This window comes from Sabethes cyaneus, chromosome 2 (genome assembly GCF_943734655.1).
Source record: "Sabethes cyaneus chromosome 2, idSabCyanKW18_F2, whole genome shotgun sequence".
Classification (NCBI taxonomy): domain Eukaryota; kingdom Metazoa; phylum Arthropoda; class Insecta; order Diptera; family Culicidae; genus Sabethes; species Sabethes cyaneus.
The window spans coordinates 175,353,286-175,373,200 of record NC_071354.1 but is presented as its reverse complement, the minus strand read 5'-3'; the positions used below and the strand labels follow the sequence as shown (position 1 = coordinate 175,373,200).

At 38.9% G+C, this 19,915-nt stretch overlaps 5 protein-coding genes across 6 annotated transcripts in view; 2 read left to right on the top strand and 3 right to left on the bottom strand.

Moving 5' to 3' along the window:
• Positions 1 to 4,379: 4,379 nt before the first annotated feature.
• LOC128738485 (general transcription factor IIE subunit 1) lies at positions 4,380 to 6,872 on the bottom strand. The gene is made up of 3 exons (XM_053833668.1): positions 6,356 to 6,872; positions 5,064 to 5,783; positions 4,380 to 5,004 (listed from the first exon to the last, which is right to left on the bottom strand). The coding sequence occupies exons 2-3, from the start codon at positions 5,708 to 5,710 to the stop codon at positions 4,380 to 4,382; spliced, it is 1,272 nt and encodes a 423-aa protein (XP_053689643.1). The 5' UTR covers positions 5,711 to 5,783; positions 6,356 to 6,872.
• LOC128738487 (rab-like protein 3) lies at positions 6,674 to 8,165 on the top strand. Of its 2 annotated transcripts, none has more exons than XM_053833671.1 (3): positions 6,674 to 6,763; positions 7,357 to 7,718; positions 7,788 to 8,165. In XM_053833671.1, the coding sequence occupies exons 1-3, from the start codon at positions 6,718 to 6,720 to the stop codon at positions 8,124 to 8,126; spliced, it is 747 nt and encodes a 248-aa protein (XP_053689646.1). In that variant the 5' UTR covers positions 6,674 to 6,717; the 3' UTR covers positions 8,127 to 8,165. The 2 variants fall into 2 exon arrangements, with proteins under 2 accessions (XP_053689646.1, XP_053689645.1); XM_053833670.1 differs by having other exon boundaries at positions 7,773 to 8,165.
• On the bottom strand, positions 8,137 to 8,718 carry LOC128738488 (adenosine 5'-monophosphoramidase HINT1). The gene is made up of 2 exons (XM_053833672.1): positions 8,532 to 8,718; positions 8,137 to 8,467 (listed from the first exon to the last, which is right to left on the bottom strand). The coding sequence occupies exons 1-2, from the start codon at positions 8,643 to 8,645 to the stop codon at positions 8,198 to 8,200; spliced, it is 384 nt and encodes a 127-aa protein (XP_053689647.1). The 5' UTR covers positions 8,646 to 8,718; the 3' UTR covers positions 8,137 to 8,197.
• A 749-nt stretch (positions 8,719 to 9,467) lies between these two features.
• Positions 9,468 to 11,188, top strand: LOC128738486 (palmitoyltransferase ZDHHC16). Its single transcript, XM_053833669.1, has 6 exons — positions 9,468 to 9,615; positions 9,675 to 9,822; positions 9,885 to 10,076; positions 10,138 to 10,255; positions 10,314 to 10,525; positions 10,592 to 11,188. The coding sequence occupies exons 1-6, from the start codon at positions 9,569 to 9,571 to the stop codon at positions 11,030 to 11,032; spliced, it is 1,158 nt and encodes a 385-aa protein (XP_053689644.1). The 5' UTR covers positions 9,468 to 9,568; the 3' UTR covers positions 11,033 to 11,188.
• A 3,733-nt stretch (positions 11,189 to 14,921) lies between these two features.
• The window catches only part of LOC128736377 (uncharacterized), a 53,452-nt gene continuing 48,458 nt past the window's right edge, over positions 14,922 to 19,915 (bottom strand). The window contains exons 4-7 of the mRNA XM_053830852.1: positions 15,664 to 15,828; positions 15,458 to 15,603; positions 15,153 to 15,312; positions 14,922 to 15,052 (exon numbers count right to left, since the gene is read on the bottom strand). Of these exons, the coding sequence (XP_053686827.1) occupies positions 14,922 to 15,052; positions 15,153 to 15,312; positions 15,458 to 15,603; positions 15,664 to 15,828 (602 nt within the window). The remainder of the gene's footprint in view (positions 15,053 to 15,152; positions 15,313 to 15,457; positions 15,604 to 15,663; positions 15,829 to 19,915) is intronic.

Below are 19,915 nucleotides of genomic sequence, written 5' to 3'. Positions count from 1 at the left end.
TGCTTTAATTTCATTTTACTTTTCTTACCCACATTAAATTAAAGAAACTGAAAGTTTTAAACGTTTCTAAAACTATAAAGGCATGCTTTCTTTGCAAATTCGCTGTATACGCCTACGTTTTTTTACCATTCGCAACTAACTTTTTTTTGGATTCTAACCAAAGTACACGCAACCATACACATTAGTTCTCTATCATTTACAACCGATAGCAAATGCACATTTAGTTGGAAAGCAATTATACAACAATCCGACCCGAGTCCTAAATTTAATCACAGAACAAGCTTCTTTGTATCTGGTAATAATACGATGGTAGCAAGTCAAAATATGTGAAGATCGTGAAGATCAGCCTCTTAAAGTTTCTCTCCTAACACATGCAAACACAGGTATTGTATGGGTACATGTTCCGACAGGGGAGAGAGTTTCCCCAAGGAACAAAACGGCAGCACTTAAAAGAGCAGGTGTGGAATAAGAGTTGTGTGGTAGCATCCGGTGCTGAATAAGCGAATTTGCTGAAGTACGTGTTGTTTAAACGTCATATCCCACATTTTTCCTAGCTTCTAATCAACATCTACATGTTGTTATGTAAGTGTGGAATGAGAGTCGAACAGGCATTGTGCAAACGTATCAGCAGCACAGCTAAGAGCAGGTGTGGAATACCGGTCGCTTAAAAGCTACCGTATCAGCTAAGAGCAATTGTGGAGTAAAAGTGGAATAAGAGTGGAATAAGCATTGCGCAAACGTATCAGCAGTATTACAGAAAGCACGTGTGGAATAGTAGTGGAATAAGGATGGAATAAACGTGGCGCAAACGTATCAGCAGCATTGCTGAGAGCAAGTGCAGAATAAAAGTGGAATAAATGTTGCGCAAACGAATCAGCAGCATTGCTGAGAGCAAGTGTGGAATAGTGATGGAATAAGAGTCGAATGAAAGTTGCCCAAACGCATCAGCTGCATTGCTAAGAGAAATTGTGAAATATGTGTCGATTAATCGTCGTACAAACGTATAAGTAGCACCACCAAGAGCAGGTGTGGAATAAAAAGTGCTTGATGGCAGCCAATAACACCAACAACTTGAATGACACTTTATACTTTACACTTTATAATTTATATAAATAAATTTATATTAGGTACACTTTACTTCTTTTTTTTTCAGATTAAGAATAGAAAAAATTTGCACACATGAATCTTTGCTGGTCGTGGCAATCCTTTTATTTGTTTTTGTCTGGACGGTATGTATCTTCTCCCTCGGCGTGTCGTTATCCCTCGTCCAAGGCAACCAGCTCAGCTTGACGCTTTGCGAGTTACTCACAATAGATTTGCTCAGCGAGATGAATTGTGTCGGGCTAAAGCTGCCAGAATTGTTATGGTCGGGTGGCATAGTGGCGATACCACCAGTGCTGGTAGCGCCGTAATCGCTTGACCAGCTCCCGCTGCCGGTGTGCGAAAACCCCACTAAGTGAAGTCTTCTTCTCGTGTCATCCACTGCTGCTTTGTTTTTTGGATGAAAAAAACTAAATACGACCCGATGACAAATATACGTACACAGACAGCGAGCAGCGACTTAAAGTAGCGATAAACTCAGGAAGCAGTACTATCTGCGTAAACTAATGACGGGGTGACAAAAGTACTATTCCTCTGCGGTACTAGCACGAACCATTTCTGCTGTTAACTAATCACTGCTGCTGCTAACTAATCACATCACTACTAACTAACTGAACAATCGCACACAATGTTCGCAGCTAGCCGAAAGTTCATAATTTCCAGTTTCCAGTGAATTTCACTCAGTAGCACCGCTCACCGTCGTCAATAATCAAGAGAAAAAAAACCTTTGCGTTGTGAGTGTGTTATGTTGCTGGTCTTGCTGGTGGTACAAGCGAAATACTTTTGCACAAATAGTTTATTAAATGTTTAACATGTGCAGAATAAATACTTCTAAAGCAATCTTGTACAGCAGATGCCAAACACGATTTAAGAAACTACTCTTCAGCGCTTAAATGTATTTTAACCCATTTTTGTTCCACGCTTGACAAACTTAAACTGGTAAATCCACATCGGCCAAAAACTCGGCGCCTGTCATATGTCAGATTACTTCAGATGTGTTCGTCGATGGCTTCCGACCGTCAGGATGTAAGTTCGAATCCGGATGAATGAAAAAAGTATAATGGCAGGCTTGATAAATTTTGAGTCAACCAACGATTTCCTTACTAATAAGTTTCTCATTAAATTATAAAAATACGAATACAAAAGTGAACATGAAAATAACGAAACCCACAAAATAAAATAAAAGTACTTCCTGCCTATTTTATTCTTTTTGCTTGTCTAAATGTTGAACTGCTGTGGAATAAACGTAGCTTCAGTACCATTAGCAGCAGTTTAATAAATATATCTATGCGTACTGAATAAACGTTTTACTACACGTTGCATAACAGTCATACAAACGCATCTTCCACGCCCATATTCAGCACTGTGCTGTTTAAATTCTCCAAAACCAACTGTATAAGCATTGAACAGAGGTGTTTAGATATACTTTAAAAGCAGCTATACAGCATGTGCTGAATAAAAGCTGTCGGTGAAACGTTTAATAAGCAAAAATTGTTCCTTGGGTCGTTGGTCAATAAACCTTCGAGAGAATAGTATCGTCTTTAATCCATCTAAACGTGGAAGTTGAAAAGAAAATTTGTAAAAAATAGACGACAGGTGTCCGAAAACAGGATTTCAGCGGAATGCCCAGATATTTTTTGCCGAAATGCGTAATTCGCATTGTCCATGTCCTGATTTGACATTATAATGATGCATTCATATTCTTCATGTGTCCATAGAACTGGTAACACATGCGCTTTTCGCTGTAGTGTAGTTACGGTGCATTTCCTTTTTAGATAAATGTGTTAGTAAATACAAATGATTTGGGATATGAGCACAACGGTATCGTAGAATGGTATAGGATTGCATTTGTTGATATGTGCTAATAATGGAATCGCGTTTTTCAATAATTGTGTATATATTTACAGGAATCCCCCCAGTAAGTCGATGGGTACGCCCATCGTAATATCTCAGCTGTCCAATAACCAATAAAGTTGGTTTTTGGTCATTGACTAGTTTATTCCAGAAACTAACAATGTACCAAAAATCAAATTTGGTGATTAATGGACAACTAAGAAATCACCGTGGGCATACACCACCACTCACCGCCTTATTCGGAGGACTGCTGTCCCTCGTTTAGAAGCTTTCGACGGATGGTCGGCATCTTCAACATCAATAACAAATCGATAAATAGGGTAACCAACGTATTTTGGACCCCCTCAACAGCTGTACATAATTTGGACACTTACAGCAAAATCAAATGGAAGTGTCCAAATTATGTACAGCTGCTGAAGGGGTCCAAAATAGGTTGGTTACCCTAGTATTTCTATAACTAAACGTTAAAACATTAAAACAAGAATCCGTTTGTTGCCGTAACCACCTTCCAAATTTCTTTTTTCGTACGGTTTCTGATTGGTTTCGATGATGTCTCATTATTTCTGTTTTCGAAAAAGCTGCGGCATCCAATATTGCTAAGGCTTTGAAATTCATTGGGTATTCCGTAAAGAATTTAGGTTTATCGCGATCCTATAGGAAAACTTGTTGAGACAAGGAGGCAGTGTCGCTTTTTCTAGCGCACTTCTCTAACACAGACAATAAATCGGTCTAGGCTTATCGCGATTCTAAGAAATTTTGTTGGGACGGGAAGACTTCGTCACTTTCGTACTTCTCAAGCACAGATATCAAATTGGTCTACGTTCAATCGTTGCAAAGAATTTTCGACCTGTTGGAACATGAGAGAGGAGCCAGCTGGGATTGTTATTGTGCATCGAACTGTCTGTTAGTAGAAACCAGCTATGAACTGTCACTGCGAACAGGGCTAGCTTGATTGAAGCATGCTGACTTGATTTAAATGGTACAATTTGACTTGTCCGCATCAAATATAAGAAGAAAACGAAAACAATCAATCTGTCACTGAGTTGGCTGCTCTCTCACGTTGGAACGAAGAGATTCTGTCACTTTTTTCTCTATAAACGCGGCAAAACTTCGGTGACGTTCAACCAATTACGAAACGAGGATTTCTAGTTGGCCAATGCTTCATTACTTTCAATAGTCAATTTTTATCCACACAAAACGTAGTGTTCCAAAAATGCTATAAAAACTTGCTACTATAAATTATTAATTGATCAAGACCATAAAAGTGGGTCTCGATCAAGAAAAAGTTTATTATTTTTGTTTTGATTTGAACATATTTATCAGCACGGAATTTTCGCTAAAGAACCATGTTCCCAAGAAAAAACTGCATTACGTAATTTAAAAATTATAAATTCAACATTTTTAAATTATTCACAATCGATCTTCTAATCATACATGTGACTAAAATGATCCTGATAAACCTGGATATAGGTTTCCTTCTCCTGTGGCGTCATTTCCGCTATTAGCGTATCGTTGATTTCGTCCAAGGGATACGGTCGACCGGCTACTGTTACTGTTGGCATATCGTCATCCGAGTCGGTGTCCATAATTTCCACCGTGGGGATTTCCGTATTGTCGATATCTCTTTCATCTTCGCTGCTATCACTGCTAGCATCATTGTTCATACCCAGTCCTTTAATGGCATCGTTCGTTGCACTGCGTGAGCTTTGTTTCTCGTGCTGCAGTAGCACCGACATTATATCATCGGCTTCTCTGCGATTTCGTGCAGAGGATATTACGGTTGTACTGTTCGTAACCGCCGGAGGTTGTGTGGATGTGAAGGCAGCCTTTTCTAGAATCGACTCCACAGAGTTTTCGTCCATCTCGTTTGAAATGACAGTAGATTCAGTCATCCATACAGGGCGGTCCTTTCGCTGAGTTGTAGTCTCCACTGCATCCGAATCGCCGATTGTGACGTCCACGCGTGTTTCTTCCACTGCAAAACCACTGGTACGTGTAGCTTCCCCAGACCATTGCTCCGTTGCAATCCGATTTGTTGGTTTCGCGACACTGTAAAAAATAAGTTTGATTATTGATTTACTCACTCAACGTGATAGTTCACATCGTACCCTCTAATGGTGTCTATGTCGACAGGTTCTGGTTCCAGAATTTCTGGAGCAAGCTTAATATCTTCAACTTGTCTTAGCAGATCATATAAAGGTTGTAACTGTTCATTGAATTTGGCTAACAGCAAGCGGGAATCCTTTTTCGGTAATGCAGAACTATCCTCTTCTACTGTACTTCCACAATATGTACACCGGAATTCACCGGTAGCGAAATCGAACAGCTGATCCGCTTCCAGATCGGTGAAAGTTTTATCACAGGAAGGACACTTGAAACTGGCGCGACTAGTAGCATCACGTTCTTCTGTTTCCATACGCTTTCGCATATGATCTAGCTTATACTTGACAACATTCACGAATGTTTTATAGTTGATGAAGTAATAATTCACCTTTTGTGCTTTTCCATCGGGACCGGTCTCCATCTTTAACCGGACCTGCAAAAACTTATCATTCTTCAGAATCGAGATCCTCGCGCGCAGCATCTTTCGCTCGAATTTCAGCAGCTCGCAAATATCATCCTCCTTCATGCAGGGATTACGAACGAGCATGTCCACCACCAGTGCATCCTCGATGGTGTAGAAGCCTCGCACAACGAAACGTGCGAGCTGCTTCAAACTGCTCGGTATTTCCGTTACGTACCGTTGATCGCTCATGCTGGCTTGGTCGTTCGAAAAGTACTAGTTTAACTTAGGACGATAAAATAAGGAAATATTGTAGTGAACAACCCTGCAAAGAATATGACCAAATTAGAAACTTAAACAGTGATTAAACATGCGTGCCATGGATTTAATTCTCTAACGTACATTCTACTAGATTAGTTTGCGAATAAGCTAGTTTAATTTACGACTTTTATATTGCCTACTTGTCCGACTCGATCGAGTGTTTCGTTTATTTGTCTCTCTTGGTATGTTCAAGACTATTGTCATTATCGCCAATGGAACAAAAGATGAATATTTCGTATTTCCGGCTATCTTATATTTATTATTTAATTGTCTCTTCTACCCTTTCACATATGCTTGTTTGGACTTTCACATGTTATCAATTGTTTCTAGTCATAAGGTATATTTTTTGTATTATTACATGAACTGTATTAATCTCAAACGTATCAATGACTGCACTTTCAAATCAAATGTTATTTTAACATTATCGCAAAATATGCAACAGCACATTAGTTTAATATTAATAAGCGAGATAAATATTAACAATAATGTGATAACAAATTGTTACTGTATGGTAAAAACAAAAATTTTGGTTAAATAACTTTTCATACCGATTTTTATTTACAAAATTAAACTTACCGCCCACACACGTGTTGGGGTGCGTCCTCAGAATTTATTCGGCTTGAGACGAGACTAATTCATCCGAGCTATAGCAAGCATCTACTTCGCGGTCTTGCTTTCCTTTTCTCGCATACACCCTCGATATGCTTTAGAACCGGTTCCGCATGAACACAAACAAGCCGAAGTGTTCCCGAAGTCGATTGACAGCACAGCAGAGACTGTTGATTATCTGTCGACCAAATGAATCTTCACGCGTCTATCGTACTCTCCCGCTCTCTCACAAATTTCCACCGATGAAACGACGGTGCCTGCTTGAAGCAGTGTTGTTTTTCTTCCTCTGGAGCTAGGTTGGAGTTAATCACTGAATAACTTTACGGTTTATGGCCGCCATAGATAAAGTTCGTGTTCTGGTTGTAGGCGATTCCGGTAAAGACCACTATTATTTACCAAGCGAATAACTTTTCGATACAAATTAGGCACAGTAACCGGTCAAAAATTGTAATTTTTCTAGCTCACGAGCAAATGTCAAACACTACAGCGCTTCGCCATGTTGAAAATTCACAGAGTCGGACCCACTAGTTGGCCAGTGCTGCTAGGTTGCACAACAATTTTGAAAATAATGCTTTTCCTCTTTTTATGCTTTTTATTGAGCTTGTGGTGAAATTGGATGTTCCAAAAAAAAAAATGTTACAGTAAGGTGCTCCAATTCCGTGCGGTTAATTTTTGGCGCCTAACTTACTAAAGCTAACTTAATACCAAAATTATTGATTTGGCGTATTTGCATCAAAATTAGGCGAACTGACTAAAGAACCCTTATGCAGTACTAATACACTGAGATACACAATTGTTTTGTCAATTCATAAATAGAAGTTAAAGCAAATATTTCTATATTTTTTCCATTATCATCAAATTGTGTTAAAAAGTTAGATGTCATTCTAATATCTAATTATTTGTGCAAATTGTAGATTAGTTTTCCAAAATTAAAACTAAACATTCAATATTTTTATTTTGTATTTCAGGGGTTGGAAAAACTTCCCTTACACATCTGATTGCGAACAATGAACCACTTACGTCGCCAGGATGGACTGTGGGGTGTGCTGTAGAAGTAAAGCTTCATGAATATAAGGAAGGAACGACATCACAGAGCACATTTTTTATAGAACTGTGGGATGTGGGAGGATCGATTAGTCATAAAAATACACGGGGTGTTTTCTATAATCCAACACATGGAATCATACTGGTGCATGATTTAACCAATAAAAAGAGTCACGAAAATCTTCAACGATGGCTAATCGAAATACTGAATAAAGATGGGAAGGACGCAATGAAAGCCGGAGATGTTATTGAGATTGATCCAGAGCAGTTCCTCGGATCAACACAGGTACAGTCGACAAATAGATACAAAGAGTATTGTGGATGCGAAAATAAGTTTCAGTTTAAAAATTCTCAGATTCCCATTTTGGTGATTGGAACTAAACTCGACCTGCTGGATGATAATCATAAGAACAAGCTTCTCAACAGAACCTCTGCCGGAAGCATAGCAGAACAATGTGGCGCCGATGAGATATGCTTAAATTGCCACGAAGCAAGGAGCCTTGCAGCAGGAACAACAGATGCCGTTAAGTTGTCACGATTCTACGACAAAGTTATTGAGCGGAAATATTACAACAGAGAAACAGGACGAAAATACGCTGGAACCTACAACAGCACACCGCCCTTCAATTCTTTTGCTATGCCACCACCAAGTACGACATTCTATAACCAGTCCACGCAAGAATCAGTTCCATAAAATATACTGCAAGTACTAATTCTTTATTATTCAATTAGAAAGCACTGTTCATATCACAATAATTGAATGTTTTAACCCGGTGGCCATTTCATCTGCCGGCCTCCAAGGAAATGCAAATGTAAATGATAGACCGACTGTGCCCCGTTGCGTCCGTCATTGATAACAACACGGAATCCATCGCCTAGTCCTTGCTCAGCGCCAATCTTTTTGCCGACTAACATCAAATGGCCCAAAAGAGCTTCGTCTTCTTCAGTTGCTTTCGAAAGTTGCGCAATCGGTTTTCTGGGGATCACCAAGAAGTGAACCGGAGCCTGCGGATTTACGTCGTGAAAAGCTACGCACTGAAAAGAGAATATGCTATCACAACGAAATTTTTCTGAAATATTTATATTAGGGTTATTTTACCTTATCGTCCTCGTAGATAAAAGTGCAAGGGATTTCCTTGCGCAGAATCTTCCCGAAAATTGTATCCTCTGTGCTTGCATCGGCCGCTTGGGCCTTTGCAACTTCGTCTGCCATTTATAGATATTATTATCAGCAATTCCAATCGTGATTCAGGAATTCTTACAATCGGCTTTTTATATTGATAAAAAATAAAAAATGTCAGGGTACACGCTCGTAAAATTTTACTCAAAAATGAATGAGATTTTACTCCTTTGCGTACAGCGTCGATGTGAAAACATTTGTGCATGCATAAATTTGGGAGTCCATTACTAATGTTCCGAATGTTTAATTTTTTTTCAGTCTAATCTTTTGTATATAGGCACTTATTTGTGATAAATCCAACTGCATCAGTGACGGTGATAACGCGTTCAGAAGATAACCGCGCTTTAAGCGCAAAATTAAAATTTAGGTTTTAGGTATGGTTTGCGGATCGACAAAATAACTGTTCTCTGCAGCATCGTTTTTGATAAAAAAAACAGTTACAAATGTTATTCTTATACATTTTTCGCGTAACCAACACCAGACTTCGCCCCGGATAAGGATTAAAGCCCTATAAAGATATAGGGCATTTAAAAAGCTTTAATAAGTATGTGTTTGTAAGTAGCTCGCTCTAACTGTGAAAGTGAAAGTGAAAAACTGTGAAGTCTGTGAAAGTTTAAAGAGTTTCGAACAAAAATCTGCACCAAAACAATAAAAGGCATAAAAACTGCAAATATCTGCAAATTTATAATGATCTGCAAGACCTTTCCAAAAATCTGGAATTTGCAGACAAATCTGCAAATCTGGTATCCCTGGCTGTCACGCGCGACGCAACGCTTCACCGCTCAGTCGATATCAATAATCAACATAAACAAACAGTAATCGTCATAATTTTAGCTGATCGATCCGTTAAAGTAATTAATTATTAATAGTTACCTAAGTATTAAGCAGCAAAATTTAAATGGTTAGAACTAATTAACGTAGTTAAGCTCTCGAAGAAATCTGCCCAATACTCGAACATGAGTCGTATTCGGTGGCGCCTCAAAGAATTTCCCGTGAAATTAATGTAAGTCTAATTTGTATATTGTATCGCAAATGCAAACTAACTCTTACTTTTTCTGAAAGCAATTGTATTCGATTTCGATACCAGTATTCCATACAATGCATCCGATCACTAACATACAACCATCATATGAGTCAATCGTATGCCTCAGATGTCTGCTTGGAACCGATTTTCTGGTTTGTTGATAATTTCACTCATCTGCTCGGTCCGGTTCGTTCGTTAAATGCACAATTCGCAATGTCCATTACTAGAATTTTGTTTTCTTGTTGCAGTTTTTCGTGTTTGCAGTCGTTTGTCTTACGGCCACGGTAGTATTAATATGTTATTGGATAGGAGTGCCGTACTGGTGGAACAAAAGTCAAAATATGACTTACTTTCTACTTATAGTAGGTCATTGGCTGTTATTAAATGTAGCGTATAACTTTTATAAAGCGGCAGTAACATCGCCGGGTGTACCACCTGAGGTATGTGCACAAAAACTATGGTTAATGTTTATAATTTAATAGCATTTCTTTAATATTCCAGAGAGAACTAATAGTTGAGGCTGTAAGTATTTGTAAGAAATGTATAGCACCCAAGCCACCGCGTACTCATCACTGCTCCGTATGTAATAAATGTATTTTGAAAATGGATCATCATTGTCGTAAGTCAAAAAAAAAAAACAAGGTAAAAGACCAAATGCCTTATTTATATGCTTTTAGCTTGGCTTAACAATTGTGTTGGCTACGGAAATCACCGTTACTTCTACCTGTATATGCTATACACTACAGTAGGAGTATTATTTATAATAGTTTTCGGTTTCGAATTAGGCTATAATGTGCTTATAGTTGGAGATGGAGAAGGTTGGAATGAAGTTGAACCGCTTCACGGACATCCGGTTAGATTTAATCTTTCGGGTCACATCATTCCTGTGGTTCGTACTTTTATCACTGCAACCATTATCTGCTTACTATTTTATGATTACCAATTTTCTTCACAGACGGAGATGAATGATTATTTGAGCGATGGTTTGGAACCTGCAAAACATGACTTGCCCATACCTCAGGACTACAATAGCAATGCTATGAAACATCGCGCTATAATTTTCATGGCTCTGATAAACGTTGCCACGCTATTCGCACTTGGTGCTTTAACTGCCTGGCATAGCTCGTTGATCACCCGTGGGGAAACTAGTATTGAGGCGCACATTAATAAGTCTGAAACCAAACGGCTGCTGGCATTAGGAAAAACCTATCAAAATCCATACAATTTTGGTCCGCGGCGAAATTGGAAACTATTTCTCGGTTTAGTGCGAAAACGGACTTGGTGGAGGCACGTCTTGTGGCCATCCGGTCACAAACCGGAGGGAAATGGACTAAGTTGGTTAACAATAAATGACTTTGCTGCGATTGATGGTGAGGACGAAGATGAATGGCCCTAGTGCTAAGACCAGGTAGTCATAAAACTCGCAGTGAATTTGAGAATTATGTGGAAATTTTGAAAAGTTTGCACTAAAATAGCATGTTCACTGCTGTTTTGTGTGAACACTTCCTCAGAAAAAAATAAAGTCCCTTTGAACCATTCAAACCGTAATAACTAGTCCTTTCAATATATTAAATCTCTAAATAATTTATTCTCTTCTGAATCTAATGACTATTGGAGTACATTTTTTATGCCGAAAAATGCAAATGAGTATAACTATTATGCATTAATAAACCAGAACAGCAACGTTGACAACAAGCTATGTTCAATATTTTTTGAAACGATGGTTCTACAATTGATGAAGGGACGGTAGGGGAAAGAAATGAAAATTTTTTGGTGAAGGAGGGGGAAGAGCGGAAAGGAAGGGGGGGGGGGGTATTGGTAGCTATGCTTGACAAGTAGTCATTTTGACTCCTACTTTTTGTCCAATGCTCAAAATGACTACTTGTCAAGCATAGCTACCAATACCCCCCCCCCCCTTCCTTTCCGCTCTTCCCCCTCCTTCACCAAAAAATTTTCATTTCTTTCCCCTACCGTCCCTTCATCAATTGTAGAACCATCGTTTCAAAAAATATTAAATATATGTATGACCTCACTCCAAGGTCAAGACTAAAATCTTGAGATTAGTCTAAGCTATGTTCGACAAATGGTGTAGATCGTACAACATATGGTGTAGATTTGTTTTTGATACTTCTCTCAAGTAAACCATACGTGAAGCGATCTAATGCCACAGCTTAAAAACAGTTACAAGCGATTATGAGATTTCAACCTTTCGTATAGAAGACCCTTTTGATTTTGAACGTTCAAATGTTAACTCAGTAATTTTTAAACCAATTCGAAAAATACTATGATATATCAACAGAGCAGAAATTTTTTTTACAATTGAACAACATATACTTACTTTTTTACACGGGGGATATGTGGCGCATAACAGAAACCCGTGTAAAAACCGCATTAATTCGACAAATGTAGAACTGTACCCCAAAAATTGTAAAATATTTAAGCATGACGTTAAAAATAACAGAGATGCCAGTCTTTAATGGAAAATCCACTATTGAAAATGGCAATTACATTAATCATTGGAGCCACCGACGAACCGACATGACATCCCATACATTTTCCTTGAAAAGCTTGTGTTCGATTTGCCGTGTCGCGTCACTCGCCTCGCATAAGAAGCCCTATATTGTCACAATCAAGATTGCAGCGATCAGTTACGCTTACTTACGAACGTTCGTTTGCCAATGAAAAAATTTCAACCTTGCTACTTCGTAAACACCAAAAATAGTAAAGTACTCTATTCAGAAAGATTGTAGATTACACCCAACTGTACAAATATTACGTACATGACTTTTACTGGTTTTGCTTCTATGAGGCAGTACAGTCCAATTGGCAGGCAGTAGGATTATTGCACTACCTACGTAACTGCCCTGTACTCTGATAGCCTGCTGTGAAGTCTATCGATAAAGAAGGGTCAAGTCTTAGAAAAACGTTTAAGCCCAAGGCTTTGCTTTTTTTATTGCATCGCCGTGATAAGCGGAAGATTGGAGACACGATGAGAATTTCTCGTTGTTACTTACGTCCTTTTGTAATGCGCACATTGAAAATGCATGCGACCATAATTGCCGTTCCGTTCCGTAGATGTTAGCTGACTCCTGACGGTCAATGTGATTACAGCTTTATAAATATAAATCGTAATACCTGCATCACTGCCGACAGCTAGCACCGACTTCGTTTGAATTTCTGCCATTGTTTTTTTAACTGTTACTGGTTCGTGTAATCCTGTTGGATATTATTAAGATTTGTGGCTGTTAATGACTTAATTGTGATTTTATATTATTTCCAAATTCTTATTCCAAAGCATAATGAATGCTTCTACAGAATCTTTTCAACCAAACGAATTATCTTTGGTATCTTCTCCGAAATCCACCAGCCTGAATAGCTCTGACTCCAGTGGTATTTCTTCTGCCAATCGTTACAATCTTCGTAATCGAGGTAAAAATCATCACTTCGCGAGAGATCAATGTTGTTTATGTGTACTTTCCAGGTCCAGCGGTGTTTGCTTCACTGGCCGAGCAAGAATGTCCTATCTGTTTAGCCGAAGTATACGACAAACCGGTCGTCGTGAACTGTGGTCATACGTTCTGTGGAAAATGTATAGGTCAATCACTGAGCAAGTTTAAGAATTGTCCCATCTGCAATCAAGTATTGATAAAGTCGTTGTTCTTGTGTGATACAAGCTATACCAAACGGTTAACAATGAAAGCTAGAAGTCCAATGCGACAAAAAATCCGTACCATGGACAAATGTACCGATGTCGCATGCAACACAGCGAGAAGAATTACCGATCCTCAAAAAGTAACCGAGAAACTAACAATTTCGGATCGCAAGGTCTCCAGGAAACGCGTGAACAGTGAATCAGCGGTAAAAGATCTACGTAAAACGCGACATCAATGTTAGGCCACAGGTATGAGAAATTACAACATTCGATTTAAAAAAAACGACACATTTTTAATGTTCTCAGAATAACGGGAATCAAATATAAAAACAGCCAGCAGTTTAATTCTAGTTGTCTTTTTTACGATGTTTTATGTTTATAGACTAATCTATGTACCCTGCGTTCTGTGGACAGTGTTTGTATGCACTTGACAGTTTAAGTATGCATTTTAACTGAAATGAAGGTTTATAGCGTTTTTGGGTGGAATCTGTACTATAAAGATTAAACGGTTTATTATAATGTAAATATGGTTTTTGATACGAATAAGATTGTCACGCTTTTGACTAAGACGCAGGGAAGGTTTGCTAAATGTTTCTTACCGTAACAATCGCCAACCTTTCAAATTTGTTTTCAGTTTTGTCCTGTGGCTTGTGAACTTTTAAAAAATGCGAATCTTAATTGTAACGGAAAATTTGAATGCTTTCACTGATTGGAACTAAAGAAAATAAACAGATCGACCGTTAATTGTAACGCAACTGTTGATATTTACGGCATTGTTCAACTAATTATGTACCGGTTTTCAACTTTATAAGAGTTGTCCCACGTCCTATGGGTTCGGTTTGAAGCCAACTACCTATATGAACAATAACAATAGGAAAATGATTGGCATGGCAGCTTGAATGAAAAAAGAACATTATGAGGACAGATAGCAGCTCTTCTCTCGGTGTATTGCGCAAGTCTGTCCTGATTAGGGCTGATTATGATGATGCTGACATAATTAGGCATATTTATATAACTATCAGAACACAGGATTGACATATAGGATACGAGACCAATTTCTTTGACCAACTCTCTACTTTGGACCAGCCCTTTGTTTTTCATAGTAATAGAGAAATACTATATTTTGCCAATAGACAATGCTTTGTTTGCACGTCCGTCTTTTGTGAATTTTTGAAATACTAATGCAAAGTGGGCCGAATATTAGAATACCCTTGAATATTTCCCCCTTATGCCGTAGGTAGAAAAGAGTTATGTCAGTGCAAAGTGGGGTAAAAGTTTCGGCTTGTTAGAACCCTTCGGAAAAATAAGGCGAAGAATAGGATGGTTAGAAAATATTAGAACCACGAGGAGTCATTTGGACATAAGTTTTGCTATGCTATACAAAATTTGATCCATCCCAAAATTGTTATTCAACTTTCGAGTACTTCGCTGGTTATACTGCTTTTAAGAAAATCTGGTTCAATCTGCGATTGTTTGTATCATTCAAGGTAATTGATAAAGTAAAATCTCAATTTAGTCAGTGACGGCTCTTAATAAATAAACAATAATAATAATCGGTTGTACTTCTAATAATCGTATAATATCCTGAATTATTTACAATCTCGTTTTTTTGCATGACACTCTATTAGTGTCTTCATCCAGCTTTATCAGGATGATAGTAAAATATGCACAAACTTAGGATGATAGCTACTGTTACGGTCAGTGTCGTAACTCGGGGGTTTCCACTTCCACCGTTACTGGTTATCGCACCCTGTACTTCATCACCTGTAAAAGTAAGACCGGTAAGCGTGACGATACCGGTGTGTTATTTAAATTGCAATTCATTATTTCAGCACAAACAGTGGCCCAGTCTGTCCATACCTACCGTCTAAAATATAAACGATCGTACTGGCGCTGCCGTACAGTTCCGGTGCGCACGTGTAGTTGCCAGCGTCATCAAAATCAACGTTTTGTATCTGATGATGCAACGTGATACTGTTCGGTGGAGATTTATCCCGTTTCCGAAGTGATTCGTATGACACGATCTAGATGAAAAAGAAATGGTTAGATATATTTTCGCGAAAACAAATAAATCAAACTAGTTTTCAAACCGATTTACAGCATATGAAATATTTTCCCGTATTCATTTCGTTTATGAACTCGAAAAAAAAATGACAAAAAGATACGTACATCATTTTGATGATACCAAATCACGTGGCTGGGCCGTCGATCATAGTTATGATTCACGATGCAAGTGAGATTAAGATTTTCTCCTTTATAAGCATAAACAATGGTTCCCTCGAGGATTTGCGTCGTAGCAGCTAAGTTTAAATAATCTGAAAGTACTATTGCATTAGCTAGATACAGCAGCGCTATTGGTTTGTTGCTATACCCACCTCTATCGGCGTACATTCGATTGTAGATGTCTCCGTTCTGATTACTGACACTACTGGTTCCGTACCCATTTCCTCCGGTATGAGTTTTTATCGTCTCAGACAAACTGGGTGGTATCGGTAAATCGTATAGGATGTCGTCTTGTCTACGTACTAAATCGAACTCATCTGGAAGTGATAAATAGAAGAAGAATCAATTAGTGGTTGTTACGATAGTTTTGAGTTTTGATTTTTTTATCAGTAGTCTATTTTAAAAGAATAAAACCCGATATTATAAAAATGTGTTCATTATGTTTATTTTTAACATCAATTTTAGTTGCTTTCATTCATAGTTGCTTTCGAAAAGTGTTTAGGAAAACATTTGTTAATTTCGTCATATGAACTATAATCCCCCTTTCCAACCCCATTCTTTTTAAATGCGTGACTATAAACTGCGATGTCAACTAAAATTCGAACAACTCGTGGCAATTACCCGCTATTTGCGTTACCCAAATGGAGATTCGCCAAAAATTTAGCTCGCAGCAAAATGGTATACGGAAGTCCGCCAGGAGTTTCTTCAACCAAAAAAGATTGTGTACCACTGTCTAGATAAATTGCATACAATTTTCAGAACATTTGCCTACCGACTGGCTAAATTTGACACCCGCGCATCTATCTACATTAAGATATATGGAGATAATTCGTCTGACTTACAATTTGTCTTGGTTTGTAATGTTTTATAACAAGTTGAATCTTATGATAAGATTCTTGTCAATTTTTTCCTCTCATGGGTAGGTGGTTTGTCGAATCCTTCGACAATCGCTTAAATGTTAGTGCTGTGTGTAATACAGCCTAATTCAGCTTTTGTTGTAGCATGTAGTATTGTATATTCTGACTTTATGTGAGTATGTGTCATTTATAGTGGAATTGAGCAGGTTTGACTTCAGGTCTGGTCAGTATGAAGGCACCGGCAGAACTTCATAAATTTTCTGTGAATTGCTGGTTGTGTTTGCATTTCTTGTATTGTAGGTTTGTAGACTGGATGCACAGTACCTAAAATTGAAGTCAAATAATATCCGCTTCCCAGCTGACTTCGGGATACGAATCTAGCATGGGTCCGACTGTTAGAGTCTACACACGATTTTTCTACGACAATTTAGCTTTGCCTGTCCACCTTTCACAAACTTTTATATACATTTGTGAGTATTTGTTAACACACGGAAAGATGAAGTTATTTTGCATATTACATTACTATAATGGCAAAGCTTGTCTGTAGATCTTAACATTCGATTGGCTGGCTTTTAAAGTTAGGGAAAATGGGCTCTGTACATAAGCAATGTAATGCGAAATCTGCTGAATATGAGGATCATGTCGTCTACATAACCGCAACCGCTTGAGCGCCTGACGCCTGTTTTTCAAATGGCGGCTCAGGCAGCGTCGATTCCGGAACGACCGGTTGAATATGAAGCGCTATATCCCGCTAGCTATACCTAAGATGGCAGACCCATTAGCGGATGGTTGGTATCAGGACCCCGGTAAGTTAGTGTACCGAAACTCATTTTCCACGAACAAAGAAAATGGAAATATGGAGCAGCTCAATCGGTATAGGACACGGTAAATAACAAGAAAACGATTAATAAATTGTGATTGGAAACTTGGTAACTTGGAATACCCGAACTATTGATGAACCGGACAAGCTGGGCTACTTGCTCGAGAGCTTCGTCGGCACAGGAAGTTCGGTAGCCAATTCCGGAGAAATGGAGTTACGTGCAGCAGAACCTATCACATCTACTACCGACTATCACTAGTCGGTTTCGTAGTGCTGAGAAAGCAAGAGCAAAATGTGTTAGAATTAAGGCCAAATTCTTTAGCTACAGCCTAATCACCGCATCGAATACACCGAAAAATGATAAATGCGACGATGCTAAGGACGAGTTCTATGACAGACTCGAAAGGACCTATGGAGACCCAAAATGGCCCAAAACATGACGTAAACATCATCGTCGAAGATGCAAATGCGTAGATCGGAAACTGAGAGGATGCCGCGTTTCAACATCCAGCGTTTGACGGTAGATGGCGTGGCAACGGAATAAACGAATGCTGCTGTTCGCGTTCGGAGGTGACCGGTAAACACTATCCGGACTTCAACATAATAAAACTTATCTTTATTAGACACTAACGCTGTGCAAATGCGAGTCTCATTCTTTTAGTAAACGGAACAATAACGTGCTGTGGTCAGCACTGGCTAGCATTAATTGATGACAGTTGTCGCTATGGCCAGCGAGCTTTAGTGGCCGTAACGGTGTTAGGGTTGTTCACATCTCCAACAGCCAGAAAGTTTGATCAATTATTCAGAATAGCAGGAAAAAAGGGAAGATAATATAAGTGGGATGTGGATGTACCTCCATTAAAACAACTGCAAGAGAAGTGGGAGGTACGCGCGGAAAACAGCGTAACAGCTGGTTTGATGCAAAATGCAATAGAGTGACCGATGAGAATAACCAGGCCAGAAGTTGCGTGGTAATTACGACCACACGTCAGAGCAGAGAAAAGTATAGAGAAACTACAGCTGCCGTAATAGATCTAAATGCTGGTCGCAGTGGTCTCGTCTCCTGTAAACAAAAAAAGTGCTGCGGACATAAGAACGCATCGTTTACATAAACACGAGTACGAAGAGCACGTACTCGCCGGTACAGAGGAGCGATTCGCCAGCAACGACACATGGAGTTTCTACAAAACGGTGAGGTGCAGAAATTTTGTCATACCTGTGACGTAATATTGCTAGCAACCTGTTCACTACTGACAAAACGGTGGTAGCAGCCAGGTGGAAGGAGCACTTCCAGATGCAGTTGAATGAAGAAATAAACACGGAAATCAACAGAATTGTGAACAATGGCCAAGCTGTGGAGCCACCAACTCAGGATAAGGTCAAGAAGGTAATCAGTGAAATGAAAAAGGGGAGCGAGTGGCTGTACAAAGTAATCCACTGCATCATTGACAGGATCTAGGAGGCATAATAAATACTCGAGGAGTGGTTAGATTGCTTCATTTGCCCTATTTTTAAAAAACTCATCGACTCAAGTGTAAAAACTATCGAGGTATTACATTGCTCAATTCTGCCTATAAGGTGCTCTTCCGTATCTTGCTCTGTAGACTGAGACCGTGAGCGGATTCCTTTGTTGGCGAGTACTAAAGGGTGTCCCACACATTGCATCACAGATGAAACGCTGTAGAAAATTGCCTAATTGACCGATCCTTTTCAAACTTTCAGACAATCAAATTTAACCTATTAGTAAGCTCTTGGCATATTTATTTCATTCAACTTTAATATCATAACCGTGTGCTCGCACCTTACGATTAACTACACTCAAAAAGTTTTGTGCATCATCTGGCTGTAGCTTTTTCTGTACGGAAACCCACTTTTTCTTTATGTCTTCCTCAGATTTAATCTCCTTGGGACGCTTCCGTAGTGCCTGCTTCATAATAGGTCAGTATTTTTGGGCCTTAGTTCCGGTGCGTTGAGGGGGTTCTTGTCCTTGGGTACGAAAGTAACCCCGTTGGCTTCGTACCACTCCATGGCATCCGTTAAATAGTGGCACGAAGCTACACTCAAAATAATCCACACGTCCTTTCCACGTGAAAAATCACGTAAATTTCTCTACATGGACTACGTGACTTTCAGCTGATTGTTATTGGGAAAAATAATAACATCTATCTGATTTTCACATTAACGCATTAGTATGCGTGCGAACTACCCGAAAATCACGTAAATATTACAGGAAAAGCTGGATGGAAAATATTCACATAACTTTTCCTATGATTTCGACGTGAAATTTATTTTGAGTGTAGATCTGGCCAGAAGATCGTAGGGCCCTCGTATTGTTTCAACAGTGGAAGTAGCCTAATGTGATATACACAGGTGTGGCAATGTTGGTTAAGTGTTGTTAGTGCAATGAAGAAATTTCATCATGGTGTGAGTGAAATCGTAAATCGACCAATCACGATGAAGCGTGACGTCAAACCCCTTTGTCCGACGCGGTTTGTTTCTGTAGTTTGACGTCGTTTTCTGATTTTTCGCTACTAATACCATCAAATGTCTTCATCTGCCACACCTTTTTAAACCTCATTGCAATGCGGAAATATGGTTTAACGGGTCGTCCATAAACAAACGTCCACTGCTGAAAATACTTAAGAGTTAGAAATTTGAAATGTTTAGAAAAGTTATGTGAAATTAATCTATCTTTAATGTTTTGAAACTAAGAAATGGAAAACAAAG

Bases quoted from the DNA above. Each gene is read 5' to 3' on its own strand.
- LOC128738485 (XM_053833668.1), bottom strand. From the start codon at position 5,710: ATGAGCGATCAACGGTACGTAACGGAAATACCGAGCAGTTTGAAGCAG. The intron at 5,005-5,063 runs GTACGATGTGAA...TATTTTTTACAG, and splicing joins GACATAGACACCATTAGAGG to TGTCGCGAAACCAACAAATC.
- LOC128738487 (XM_053833670.1), top strand. From the start codon at position 6,718: ATGGCCGCCATAGATAAAGTTCGTGTTCTGGTTGTAGGCGATTCCG. The intron at 6,764-7,356 runs GTAAAGACCACT...TTTGTATTTCAG, and splicing joins TCTGGTTGTAGGCGATTCCG to GGGTTGGAAAAACTTCCCTT. The intron at 7,719-7,772 runs GTACAGTCGACA...AATAAGTTTCAG, and splicing joins AGTTCCTCGGATCAACACAG to TTTAAAAATTCTCAGATTCC.
- LOC128738488 (XM_053833672.1), bottom strand. From the start codon at position 8,645: ATGGCAGACGAAGTTGCAAAGGCCCAAGCGGCCGATGCAAGCACAGAG. The intron at 8,468-8,531 runs GTAAAATAACCC...TTCTCTTTTCAG, and splicing joins TTATCTACGAGGACGATAAG to TGCGTAGCTTTTCACGACGT.
- LOC128738486 (XM_053833669.1), top strand. From the start codon at position 9,569: ATGAGTCGTATTCGGTGGCGCCTCAAAGAATTTCCCGTGAAATTAAT. The intron at 9,616-9,674 runs GTAAGTCTAATT...TTTTTCTGAAAG, and splicing joins GAATTTCCCGTGAAATTAAT to CAATTGTATTCGATTTCGAT. The intron at 10,526-10,591 runs GTTCGTACTTTT...TTTTCTTCACAG, and splicing joins CGGGTCACATCATTCCTGTG to ACGGAGATGAATGATTATTT.